The sequence below is a fragment of the Sipha flava genome, unplaced genomic scaffold (assembly GCF_003268045.1).
Source record: "Sipha flava isolate LNK unplaced genomic scaffold, YSA_version1 100_pilon_pilon, whole genome shotgun sequence".
NCBI lineage: Eukaryota > Metazoa > Arthropoda > Insecta > Hemiptera > Aphididae > Sipha > Sipha flava.
Window position 1 is genome coordinate 536916 of NW_020271714.1, and position 15279 is coordinate 552194.

Consider the following 15279-nt stretch of genomic DNA (forward strand, 5'->3'; position numbering starts at 1 on the left):
TAAAACAGCTAATATGACATAAATTAAAATTATATAAATAATATAAATATTTATCTTCAAACACCTAACCAAATATTTTATTTGTATATGCTTCAATTTGATAAGATGTGTATTTGAAAAATGTAATATTGTTTGAAATGTATATACAATAATTTGAAGTTGTCTGGGTGGACATATTAAAAATATCACCCACATTTTGAAGTTACGCCACTGATTTTAAAAACCAATTTTAAACATAAATAATACTATCTTATATCATTAAATTTTACTTTTGATAAGTATTCTTAAAAGGCTATCTACCTTTGAGTAGATAATAGTGGTCACAGCAACACGTATTTTAAAACCAATTTCAACTTGACCAAGCATATACTGGTGCATTCCAATGGTGCACAGTAATGTAGATAACAGCAATGCAATTGCAGCCATAGTCGCTGTATATGAATCAGTAGTGGATGGTGAATCAAAATGACCAATCAGGTAACCAATAGATATGGGTTGAATCATCCTGAATAACGAAGGGTTACACGGATGAATCAAAATATATGTGTTTCTAATCTGTTTCCAGAAACTAAGAAAAATCTATTTTTATTTGAGTATATTTAAGAACCAAACCAAAAATTTAAATAAATAAATCACAGCTTTCAACTGACTCATTTTTATAATAAAACATTTTATGAAATAACTAATATAAATTTATGATTGTAAAATTACAAAACATTAAGTAAAAATAAAATAATGAAGTGTAGAAATACAAGTACACTGTGTCGGATTTAACCATTGTGCCGCTTTAAGCACTAAACAAATTGCCGCCTATTAGTATAAATATTTTTCTAGTTTAAAAAATGTTATTAAAGCATACAATTATAGTTGTTTTCTTTATTACTTAAAATTTTATTGATGTAAAATATAAATATACAGCTATTATAAAAATGCATACATACATTCATATGAAAAACTTAATTATAAAAATATGATATAAAATATAACGATAAAAAAAATGGTAATAAAAATGCTTAAATAGTTAATTTTTAAATTATATTCAAAAATAAATAGTTAGTGCCTAGTACCCATCGGCTTTAATAAAATTAATCATTTTATAATTAGTTGAATTTACTTTAGTTCTAGTTACATACATAATAAAAATGTAATATTAAAAATTATTTGTCGTCCTTAAGAAATTGCCGCCCTAAAAACTAGCTTATAGTATTTACTGGGAAATACGGTACTGCAAGTACATGATCAATTTCTACAAAATAAAGAAAAAGTATCAAATTGAATTAATTATTAATTAGTTACCACTTATTAAAATTTATACTATGGACAAGGTTAAGTAAACTAAAAGTTGGCTCTTCGACGAAAAGTTTCTCTGACAAGATCTATAGCTGGCGAATAGTTGCACAGAGAATGGTATTTAATTTGAATTTTAAATAAGAAGTCAGACTGATATATTTATTACAAAATATTTGTATACTTTTAGGAGTAACGAATCTTTATATTCAAAAAAACGATTCTGAACGAAAGTTGGAAAGTTACAATTAAAAATTACATAATAATAATGTATTGAATATTTTAATGTATATAGCAATGTTACATTAGTGTATGAATGACTTAATCAATAAGTATTCAGTTTTATGCCTAGGAAATAAATGTTTTTATAACATTTTTCATAGTCGTGAAAAAAGTAGTTGGATATCAAGTTGACAATAATCAACATTTTATACCATTGTATTAATTATATTTCTTAGAAGTAGTCTTAAAATGGAGATTCTTTAAAATATACATAAATCAGTTTATATGAAAGCTACGAACTGAAAAAATCAAAAATTAACTTAGTTAAGTACTTTAAGTACTAAATTTTCAATATAATCGGATGGCACATGAAATTTTAAATTTTAAAATTTCAGAAATGTGTTCTTTGTGTGTGAGGTTAAGTACTATAATTTCTTTAATTTATTAGATTTTATTAAATATTTATTATAATTTAATAATTTAATTACATTATTCATTAATATTTCATACTACAACAATACTATAATAATACATACTGCAATATTATTAATAGAATTTTGTTTTACACGTTTATAGAATTTTTCATTCTTATTTAAGTTACTATGGTTTTTTATGAAGCCAGGAAGGAGAAGACCGTACATTAATCCATGGTGTTAATATAATTAAAAATGTGTTAAATAAAAAAAAACAGCATTTCACCATATTTCAAACTACCGCTTTAACTTTTATACGAGAGACTCAATTCACCGATTTCATTTTTATACGAGGGACTCAATTTACCGATTTTATTTTTATATGAGGGACTCAGTTTACCTAAAATTAATAAAATGGGACTCAATTTACCAAACCCGACCTAGGCTAATAAAATACATTATGCTGGATATAAGAAGAAAATTATATTAAGAACTAAAGAAAGTCGCAATGAATAGAGAAAAAATGGAAAAATATTTCATCATTCAACCAATCTACGGATTAAAAAAATAATAAAACAATTAATTGCAACATTTTAAATGGAAAATAATTCAATTATTATTTTTTTGTTCAATTAATTTTGAAATTTAAAATATTTCATGATGGATAAAAATCAATATAAAAATTAAAATAGGTAATGAATATAGTTTAATACAATTTATCATAATAAATTATAATTTTTATTTTTTTAGCTTTTTAATTATAATAAATTAATTTTAATAAAAAATTATAATAAATAAATTCTCAATACAATTTTAAATATTTAAAATTCAGGTAATAAAATTAATATACTTACAATGTGACTATTTGAAATTTTTAGAATATCAAGATTAAATAAAAAAATAAAAAATCATCAATCTTTACAGTATAATAATATTTAATTATCTTTAAAATCTAAAATTAATTTTAACTATGAAATATTAATACACAAGTTCAATATATATATACATATTATAAATTAAATATCAACAGCATAATGCCTTAATGTCTAGTCGATTTGAGTTTGTTTTTTCTACAATAATAACTTATAACTAATCGCTTTATATATTATCAATAATTTGATTGATTTTATTAATATTATTTTGTAATGAGGGATTCAATTATAATGGTTATTAGCCTAAGTAAGTGATTTTTTTTTTTTTTGATTCAGCACAAATTAGGTAATTTATCTGTAAAGTGTTGGGCGAGAGCAATGGTACGCAGTAGCAGTTTCTTCCCACAAGTTGGTTGTGTCGAAAAAAGAAAGCGAGTGATCAAGTTCGGACCAGTGACTTTTACTCCCACTAAAACATGACATCTCCTTAATTTTTTTTACAAATTTCGCGTCATTTTTTCGAATTTATATCAAATATTATGTTACCCGAAGATTATTAGATTTTAATAAAAAAAAAACCTTTCATAGTTTAATAAAAATATAGAAAAATTTATTTTGTAATTATTTTTAAAATACGAAAATCAAACTACTTATTCAAAAGTAAAATAAAATAATTCATTAAATAAATAATTATCAAAACATTTAAAAAAAAATAAAACAACTTTTGAATACAACACTGGATATAAAATAAATTATTTTATTTCAAGATTTGTATATTTTTCGATTTTTTAGAACATGAACATCCACTGTCTAAAAATAACCAATGAATAAGTAATTTATAAAGATGAAAAAATAACTAACTTAACCTAATAAGTATAATTTCACATAATAGAATAACATTTAAAACTAATTATTACTGACATTTTATTTTTTATTGTTTTCGACTAATAATTTTTTCAATCAATTATTTTCTAACTCTTAAATTCTTTGACGATCAAGTATGGGCTAAAAATTATAATATATTTACCACTAATATAAATCTTTTTAATTATAACCTCAATTTATATTTAAGAGATAATTTGAAACTTTCTTAATGAGTAGGCAAAAAAATAATTATTTCAATAATTTGATGAACTATGACATGAGAATGAAAAATAAATATTATACATTCAAAAAACGAAAGAATTATTATAAAGAGTGATTTTTTAAGCTTTTTTTTTCTAATAAGATAACATTTCTTAAGACAATTTTTTAATTTTTTCATAAAAAATAAATGGTAAAAAAAAATTATAATTATAACTCAAGTAATACCTAATATTAAATATTGATAATATATTTAATGTTTATTATACCTATATATTTATCAATAATATTTAATGTGAATAAAAGTATTAAATAAATTCAGTCAATTATATGATAAATAATACTTGTTGAACTAGGTTTAAATTATTTTTAAAAATGAAAATGAATATGAAAAATTAAGTTTACTAGGTATCAAATATTTTAAAATATTATTCAGTAATTTTCATACAAACAGTAACAAAAAATATATCTGTTAAATGATCTGAGATTGAAATATAGTTTCAGAAAAGAACACATTTACATACTATTTACATAATAAAATTCAAATTATTAAATTTTTAACCCTTTTACCCAAAATTGAATGGCAATACCTATATTCAACATAACATAATGGTATTTAACATTTGGTATGACTAATTATTATTATTATTATTATTTTTCTGAGCATATTACATAAAAATATTTATAATCTCAATTATTACCTGAATAATAGAAATTAATAGTTAAAACAAAAAATTTTCACTTAATTTTCAATAACTTATAACTTCAGCACTTGATCATTGTAAAATATTTTTGATTAATAACAGATACCTACATGAGAGATAAATTAAAGTAAAGTTTATTAAAACTAAAGTTTAATTTTTTTTTCATTTTTTTTTTTTACACTTCATAACAATAAAACACTTATTATCTAGTAAACAATTCGAAGTACAGTTTTTGTTCCCAAACATTTAAAACAAGTAGTGTAAAATCGAAAGAATGCGCAAGTTGGGTTATCAGTTCATATCCTTTCATCCAACGGTTTTAAATGTACTACTTACGAATAGATATTGTCTTACAAAAATACAATTGTTATACTATTTATAATAGGTACAATATTCCAAGTATTCTATTATAAAAGTAATAACATCCAATTAATAATCTAAACATTTATTCCCCATACTGTTTAGAAATAAGTTTCAATTTCTGAATATGTATAGTATAAAACTAATAACTAAATTATTAATCCTTTATAAATCAATTAATTTTGTATGTTACTTAAAAAAAATTGATTTATCCAAATACTATATTGTAAGTATGAGTTGTCATTTAAGAAAATTCAAATAATATTACACATAAACGCACTGAAAGGATTAACCATTTGAAAGTAGTTTAAAAAAGTTTATTTCGGTATTCTCCATAACTTTAAGAAAACTATTTCAATTTGAGGTTACTGAACAGAATTTTTTCGTATTACCATTTAAGTTAAATACTGTGTAAATTTTAACCAGTTTATTATGTTATCTCCGTAAATCAAATATAACAACTATTTTTTCCAGTTAAATTTTCTAATTGACCATTTTTTTAACCACAATTATCAGCTACCTTATTGTATAGATAGGCGGTTCCCAAACTTTTTACTCGGTGTATAAAAAATTTCAGTCGTGGTGCTCAGTAATGAATACCACAAGGACCTCGCAATAAACATAGCAAACAAACACTAATACATATAATACTAGTTTCATTTTCATATGAGCAAAGGTGCCTCTAAAATGGGTTTGTAGTTACTATGGACACCGCAATGCACAATTTAGGAATATTGATTTAAATTATTATAAATGTAATATAATATATTATATTGAATACAAATTATTATGTCTTCATAACCTAACCTAAATGACGATCAAATAAAACATAATCATTTTAACAGTAGAAAACATTCATATGCATAATTTTCAACACAATTAAACTCATTTTTAATATTTAGTTATTATTCTTAAACAAAAACTATCATTCAATTATATCCAGTAGACAAAACAAATAATTAAAAATTATATGATTCTAAACTACAATGGTTCTCAATGGGGGCAATACCATCCTCCAAGTATTGATGGACCGAAATATTTTTTCTTGACGGTAGAGGAGAAGTGTACTTGTTTTGAAAAGTTAATAAGGGCATGCATTAAAAAACTAAGAAAAAATTTAAGAATTTGAACAAAACATTTTGAAAACATTCAAATATGTCAAAGAGTTAACTTGAGTTCAACTTTCCAATTTTTAGTTTTTTGAACTTCCCAAAATTTGATTAAACACAAAAAAAAAAAATCAAAAAATATTTTAATCGTTTTAGTAACAATTGAGACGAAAAAAATGAAAAATTATATCTCAAATAAACTTCATAACAAATTCAATCAGTATACAAAATAATTTGACATCTTAATCGAACAGTACACAGCAAATGAAAAATATCTAAATTCTCACCTTCCACGTATAATAAACAATTTTTAAATCACAACTTCCAATTATATTAAAGGAATTTAGTTACTTGATTTAAAAAATCAAAATTTTAGTACAATTTAATTTAGTATTTGAAGACTTAGTTCAATGAATTTATAATTATAACATTATTCTTGTTTCTTGAATCGAGTCAATTGTATAATACAAATAAAAAAATTATTTAATTATTAAAATTAATAATAGTATACAAAGACGGAAGGTTGTATTAATTAATTTGTAATACAACGCACAGATAAAACATATTTCTACCACTCCTCATCGGAAATAATCGGAAAAATGTATTAAGAATGATAATTTCAATAATTCATTTCATTAAAAATATCATATACCTTAAAGTAGTCACGACTTACGGTCATATCAATATAAAGTTATAATTCCAAAAAAATATTTAGAAAAGATTACATACAACATCTGAGAGCCCGTTTACACAATCCCGAATCTGCGGTTTTGCCGTATCGTTGATTTTACTGTATAATCCAGTGTCGATTTAATTGCATATATTCAGAGATACGGAAATGTATGTATTTGGTAAAAATAACGATTAGATCGATTTTGTCATTCGGTTTTGTCACTGCATATTTTTATTTTCGGTTGTACGGTAGAAAAACTAATTCGTTTTATCGTGGCAATGTATTTATATATACAGTATTCAGACGATTCGGTATTTTGACCGATAGCTCCTCATTTTTCCTTTTTATTTTACCGATCAATATTCCTTTGTTTTAAGTATTTTAATTGCGATGGATACGCAATGGATGACATAAATACGGAAATTCTTGTATCATTGGTTGAAACAAGACCTGTATTGTGGGATAATCATTGGATATAGGTATATCGTATAAGGATAAGGCATCGAAATAATCGATATAGAGGGAAATACGTAGTATTTTAAATAAATATTTCCCAGTATATTACTATAAATGTATTCAAGTTCACCTTCACGCGTTTTGATGAGAATACGAATGAAACTGAAAACCAAGTGTTATAGTAGGGTTGCATACAATCAGAGCCCAACTTAGGGGGGGGGGGGGTTAGAGAGGCTGCAGCCCAGGGCTCCTGCTGATATTCAAAGATGATATTGATACAATAAATATAAAACAAGAGATTGTGCACTTTTCAAGTTATGTAATGCAGTTAAATTTACCAATAATTTCTCCTCAAAATATTTACTTATATGTACATGAAAATAATTTAAAAGAAATCTTTCCAAATTTGTAAATTTCTCTACGACTTTATTTAACTTTGCCAGTTTCGAATTGTGAACCAGGAAGAACAAATTCAAAATTAGAACTAATTGAAAACGCCAGAAGAACGTCCCTTCACCAAGAAAAATTAAACTCACTCGTTCATCTATCTGCTGAAAAGGAAATAATTAACATACTTGATTTTTCAGATTTAATTCAAAAGTTTAGTGAACTAAAATCTAGAAAAAAACTGTTGTCTTAAATTCTAAATCATGTACATTTTTTTATTATTTATATTGACTATCTCAGGGGCGACCACCTCCCCCTGAATCCATATTTAAAGAATCGATTATACGAGTATGTGAGATACACATTACAAGTTTTTTTAATATAGATAATTTTATAACGAAATCTTTTAATATAGATAATTTTTTAACGAAATCAAATTACGCGTGGCTGTGAACACTGAATTGGGCTTTTTTTCGGGTCCATACTCAGAGAAAAATCAAATAAAACACTATTGTAACTTTCAAAACACACTCATGTGTTAAAAAAGAACTACACAAAAGTCGATTCTAAGAGGATTCGACATTAGATTAAAAAAAAAACCACAAATATTTAGGATTCACCTGCTTTATATATTATCAAAAGTTGACTAGTAAAAAATGAGCCTGAATCAAAAAAAAAATTTGAGTCACTCCCCCCCCTAGAAGTAAGTCTAAATATGCTCCTGGACTATGTTGAAAAATGCATTAACACTTTGACTTTGTGTACAATGTATATGATGTATATCAGTAAACATTTGTTTAAATTAAAAACTGTATCCACACTTCTTTACTTATATTTATATTTTTAATTTCATCGTTTTATTTATATTAATCGTCATTAAATAATTACTTATAGACTTGTGATATAATTTATTTATAATCTTATTAAATAAATTGAATATAAAATATCCATATGGCAAAAGGATTGCATTTATAATTCAAGTTAATAATTTAGAATTTAGATAATAATTAATTTTGGGGCCCCATCAAAAAATTAGACCCGAACCACAAAATTCCTAAATTGGGCTCTGTGTACGGTGTACGGTAAAATAACCGTAACGTCTGAACAGTCCAACTGAAAGACATCGAATCGAGAAAATATCCAATATGGTAAGAATATCGAATTGTGTGAACAGACTCTGAGTAGTTGAATAAGAAATTTAACTCTATAAATTTTCTATAAATATTATGAGTAATAATTATTTATATATTTCTATGAATATTTATCTACGTAACAAAAATTCAATTAAAATGACAACCTTAGAATAAATTACAAAGTTCTTTACAGATTAAAAATTAAATCATAAATTTGATAATCTTCACAAAAGCTGTTGTTTGATAAAGCAATCGATAAAACTAATTCAAGAAGGTTAAAAGTAAGAAACTCCTTACATGTGCTCTATTGCATATAATTTTATCTGTTACATTAAATAATGACTTATCACTTATACTATAAAATCAATGATAAAATAAATAAACTATGATTTATTTAACAAAATGTATACATGTATAATATATATTGGTATAAAATAAATATCTCGATATTCATTTAAAATTTCAAAATCCTATTCAATATTTACAATTTTAAATTATACAAACTAAATTAAAATAATTTAATACTTGTGAATAATAATGAATCATGAACTCGTGATATTAAATATATTATATGGTATTTTTATAACTTCTATATACATTTAATACTTACTAATGAAATACAGCTAAAAAATTTGATTGCTTTTATAATAACTAGAGAAAGGTCGATTATTACATATTTTATTTATACTCTTCTAAAAGAACTAAAAAGTTAAACTATAATAACATATCTTCCAGAAATAGCATACACTTCAGTAATTATTAAGTTTTCAAATAATAAATATTGAATTCTTACCTTAGTACAATCTCAACAATTGAAAGTAAAAATCCATACAACATTAACTTAGGTCCAAACATTTGAAGTAAAGCTCTTAACAAACTAGGCTGCCTATTTGACTTCTTTGCTCTAGCCAACTCTATTCTCCATTTTCTTAAATCAAACAGGTTCAATATTTAATAAAATTAATCTGAAAAAATTATTTTCGTCATAAATTTACTTTTTTAATTCATTTCCTAATGATGACGACGAATGATCATTTAGAGTTGAATACAAATCATTTATTTCTAAATCTCTTTTTTGTCCTGTTTTAAAGAGCTTTAAAGTCCACCTAAACAAAATAAAACACAATATATAATTTCATTAAGCAATTTTATCATAAAAACAATTATAAAATCCTACAAAGTGTACCACATCTGCCACCGGTGTTGAGTTCGTTATCTAGATAAATTATCTAAATAAATTATCTAGATAAATAATTAAATATATTTTATCTTATAAAGATAATAAACAAAATTAATAATCTGATGAACTATATTAAATTAATTCTTGAATTATCTAACGTGATTCATCTAGATAAATAAATACGAGTATATTCAAATAATTCGAAAAATTGAACTTGAATGTTGAAAACCAATAAAAATTTAATATTAATGAAAACTTAATTAATATTATTAATTTATTAACTTAATAATTAATTACTATTATTTGAAAAGTTGTGTTACTGCATTATATATTTAGTTATACTATTTAAATTGTGCCCATAAGTATTATTTTTAAGAATTGTTTACATATTTAATAAATACTATTAAATTTTTATTTTCTAGAGACTCTTTCAATATTTGATTTATAAGAAAGATAATTAAATAATATAGATAATGTTGAAATTAACTTTTAAATATTTTAACCATCTATAATAAGTATTATATAAATTTTAACACACTGTTTTATGAAATTATAATATACCTATAAAGAATGTATTATTTTTAAAACTTAGTAATTATTTTTTATTACTTATTTCTCATACATAAATGTACATAATATAAGTATTTATTGTTCACTATTTATATTAGAGGTACCTATAAGATCAAAGTTGAGTTAATTTTAATTTAGTTTTATTTTTTAAGTATAAATATATAAAAAAAAAAGTGTAAGTTAATTAATAATTTTTTTTTTTATCCAAATAAATAGTGTTTTATCTTTTTTCCTTAATCTAGATAAATTTTTAATTATCTTTGCGCAACACTGTCTGCCACCCATTAGGTTTTTGCTAAAAAAATAAAGGCTGTATAAATACTCTGTAGGTATTTAAAATATTTTAATAAAAATCAACTAGTACAATAGGTTTAATATTTCAGCAAATAAAATAGATTTTAATATATAAACAGTGGCGCAACTAGTAGTGGGGTTTAGGGGTTGTGACCCCCTCCCCACGAAAATTTTCTGCGGTTTTTACAAATTCTACGTAGGAAAAAAAAATGGTTTATCATGAAAACGTGAAATGGCTGATTGATATGAAATATGAATATTATTCGTATTATAATTGATGGTAACAATAATAACATGACAATATGGAACATTTTGTAACGTTCCATTAAACTTTAAAACATCAATAACCTTACTACTACGATTTCTCGATTGTCAATTGTAAAATACTTTTTTTTGTGGTATCACAATATGAAATAGAAGTTCAACAGTTTAATTTGTAATTTAAATATTTTATTCATAAACCTAACTTAATCTTACTTCCTTCGGTGGCGGTTTTTAGGGGGGCGAAGGGAGCGCTCGCCCCCTTCATTTTTTTTGTCAACGATTATGTTATGTATGTCATATTATTTTCATAATATAATATGTTCAAATTTGTTTTTTAAATAATTTATTAATTTTTTTTTTTTTTTTTAATATCAGCATGAAATTTGAATTGATAACAATGTAACAATATACGTTATTTTCAATTAAAATTTCACTAAAATATGCATAAATTGCTTTAAATTTATTACTTCAGTTATGCATTTATTATTCATGCTTTTGTTTAGATTACAGCCAAATTAATGGACTTTTGTTATATTTTTTATAACATTATGTACATGGTTAAAGGTAAGTATGATTCAGAGGCTGTTACTTTATAAATATTCCAATAAAACTAAATATTTAAATTATGAAATAAAAAATGAAAGTTATATGTTAATTAATTATTATAAGACCATAAACCAATTGTATTCTTTATTTGATATATGTAATTATGGTGAGGGGAACCAAAAAAATTTAAAATAGCCCTCCCCCTTGATGTTTTATCAAAACTGCCACTGACTTCCTTATCCCTACCAAACACCTGCAGAAAATGCTTATTTTTTCTAAATATCCCCCCCCCTAAAAAAAAAAAAACCAACTACGCCACTGGTGATAAATAAAATTATTAAATTAAAATATTAATTTGACTGATAGCAAAATCACTGACTAATGCAAGTAAATTATTTTAATTTTTAATGTTTTTTACTATTCATAATAATAACTTACCCAAAGGTGAGAATTTCAAAAATATTGGCTCTAGCTCTCGGATGTGGAGGCCGATCTTCTTTAAAACCCGCGTCCATTTTTAACCTAAAAGAAAATCATTTATTAATTATAAAAATTATTAAAACGTTTTAATTACTCAAGTTAATTATTTTATTTATTTTGAGTTACTCGAATACAGGGAATCACAATTAAAAGTTTATAAAAAATTGAATTAATTTATGATTAGTTTCATAAAAAAAGATAATTTAGGATTGCGAAATTGAGAAAATTAAAAAAAATAATGAATTATTTATCCATATTTCATATTATCTAGGTATTTATTTATATCAAAATTAAGTTTAATAATATTTTTTCTTTCGTTTTATTACAATGAAAATAAATAAATTCATTACAGCTAATGAAAACTAGTTAAATATTTTAAATTTTAAATTTTAATAAACATTATTTAACAAAATAAACAAAATATTTAACTATTTTATTATTAACAAATTATTTATTTAAATATAATTATTCCAATAATACACCAAACCAATAATATTTACTACTTTCATTGGTAAAGACATAGATATATTAATTAATCTATGATATAAGTAATACGTTTATAGCTATTTATCTTTTAAATACATAATATAGTATTAAATAACTAATACAAAATAAAAAGGGAGTCAACATTTCTAGTTAAAATTAACGATAACATACAGCGTGTAACAGACGCAACTATTTTTAAAATAGAATATTTAAATGACCATGTGAATATAAATCACAAATAATTAAACCTAATTGATCGTGTGCGATGTATCATATATTAATTACTTACAATTATAATGTCATGACTAATATGTAAGTGAAGGTTATTATAAAAACTAATAGTAGTCAAAAAACAAATACGAATTTAACTAACACAAGATAATAGAACAATTAACTATTTATCAATAGAACAAATTTAAAAAAACCTTGAATACTGAACAGTAAAGACCACTGATATACGCGTGATACACAATAAAGTATATGTTGAGTATAACAATAATCATAAATGATTAACCATTGGAACCAGTTAAGTCAAGGGTAAATTAAAGCATCACAAAAAAACCCGGTAAATTAAAATTATTTACATACATTGTAGTTCTTAGTAGTTTAATGATCATAAAATATAAAAACGTTTTGTACAAAATATATCATTTTTAATTTTAAAATAATTAGATACCAATTAGTGTTAGGCAATTTTAATAATAAACTCGTTGATTTTATGGTGTTACACATACCGAAACAAAAATGGTGTTTATTGATAGTAAATAGAAATAGAAAAAACCGTCCTCATAAAAAAATGAATATCTGCAAACTTAAAGCTAATATAAAAAAACCATATTTTGAAAACAAATCCAAACAAAATAACAAATCTACCGAGTGAAGCGTATAAAGTGTTAATAAATGAAATACCATAATTCAAAAAGTTTGAACGAAAAATGTTTTTTTTATTTTTTATTTCTTGGAGCTTTTAGTAAAAACTATTACAGTTAAAAAATTAAAATATTCAATTTACACAATTAATATAAAGAATAACAATAAGTGAAAATTGAATGATTAGACAAAATAAAATGAATAATATATATTATATAAAAAATTTTAATTATTTATGTCTTAAGCCGGTCCCACATGAATCGTGTTCTTGGCGTGTATCGTTATCGAGCACCTATGTACGAAAATTATTTTGAATTGATGATTATGTTGCTCCTACAAGACACGTACACTTACCAATCAATAAACGTGATTATTTATACCTTTGACTCCTGTCACATTTACCGATAACCGATGTGAAACCGTGAGTCGACTTGTCGATAGTGCTCGAATTGGAAAGAAAATTGAGGACGGACGCTAGTTTTAGTTCAAAAAACACCGTACCATAACTGATAAATTGTAAAGTAACCCGTTGTAGACTTCGTCCCCCGTGCCCTCAGCATATATAAGATAAAGGTAGTAATATTATATAATATTTATTTTCTTATTAGTATAAGATTAATTTATAACGAAATAATAATATTAATTATAGAAATAAATATTATTCTTTAATTAAATTCCATAATGACTTGTATCCATTTTCTTCAGTAATTTTTATCCTTTTAGGACAATTTTCTTCCTCTCCTGTTCGTTTGCCTTTCTTAACACACGATTCAATCCATTTTGTTGTGTTAATCTTGTCAATTGGTGGAAAATTAAACAAAAAGTTCTCAAAAGGTTGTCAAAAGTAGAAAGTAACCGAAATCACTTTAAAATTAAATAGTTATTTAGCCATGATTATTATCTTAGTCCGTGATTGTCGTCAACGATAACCGTTTTCTGGGAACAAATAACCATTATTTTGCAGCATAGAAAATAGAAAAAAACGTAAAGAAAATCCAAATACACCGTTTAAAAGTAAACATCCCCGGTGGGAGGGGGGTACTCGTTTTTAGCGATTCTCGCTTAATTAAATGAAGGGGACGCCGAAATCTATGGAAAAATGAAAGTGGACTCCGTCCGCCCCTCCACCCACAATTCGAGCACTGCTTGTCGAGTAAAATAATTGTCATACTTCAAGAATAATCATCTACTACAAGACTCGTAAAGCATAAAAATTGACAGTTTTTCGCCAAGTACACGAGTTGTGTGGCATCGGCTTTTCAAATGATATTAATATTCCGAAAACACTAAATTCTTAAGACTAAAAAATGTTAAAAAATAAATATAAAAATCCTGTTAAAATTAATAGAAAAGTACATATATTTATAAGAATAAAAGTTATTATAGTCATTACACGCAATTAGGTACTATTTTTAAGTAAAACTTATTTTTCAAAGATATGACACCAAAGGCATTAAAAGTACAATTTTTGTATACTTATTAAATTAAATCTATTTTTATATATAGGTACTATTTTTTATTTCATACTAGAAGTATAGTTTCTGTCTTTCTGGGAATAGTTAAATAAACGTTTTTATACAATTTTATTTGATGGTTAAAACCAGTAGCGCAACTAGGTGTGTTGGGGGTAGTAGCCCCCCCCCTCACGAAATTTTTCTGAGGTTTTTACAAATTCTACGTAGGAAAAAAAATGGTTTATCTTGAAGACACGAAAAGGATGATTGATATAAAATGTGAACATTATTCGTAAGATAATTGATAAGAATAATAATATGGAACGTTTTGTAACGTTTCTTTCAACTTTAAAACATCAATAACCTTGCTACTATGATTTCTTGACAGTTTACTCGATTGTATAATACTTTTTTTATGGTATCACAATATGAAATA

At 24.1% G+C, this 15279-nt stretch overlaps 1 protein-coding gene across 3 annotated transcripts in view; it reads right to left on the reverse strand.

Annotated features, from left to right (window-relative positions):
• LOC112680137 (probable multidrug resistance-associated protein lethal(2)03659) overlaps positions 1 to 15279 on the reverse strand; it is a 55046-nt gene that overhangs the window by 13281 nt on the left and 26486 nt on the right. For 2 of the 3 annotated variants that reach the window (XM_025550153.1, XM_025550148.1), the window contains exons 2-4: positions 11992 to 12075; positions 9695 to 9805; positions 9493 to 9627 (exon numbers count right to left, since the gene is read on the reverse strand). In XM_025550153.1, the coding sequence (XP_025405938.1) occupies positions 9493 to 9627; positions 9695 to 9805; positions 11992 to 12068 (323 nt within the window). In that variant the 5' untranslated portion in view covers positions 12069 to 12075. Of the gene's footprint in view, positions 1 to 300; positions 506 to 9492; positions 9628 to 9694; positions 9806 to 11991; positions 12076 to 15279 lie in introns of all 3 variants that reach the window. The other variant, XM_025550157.1, reaches the window with a different exon arrangement.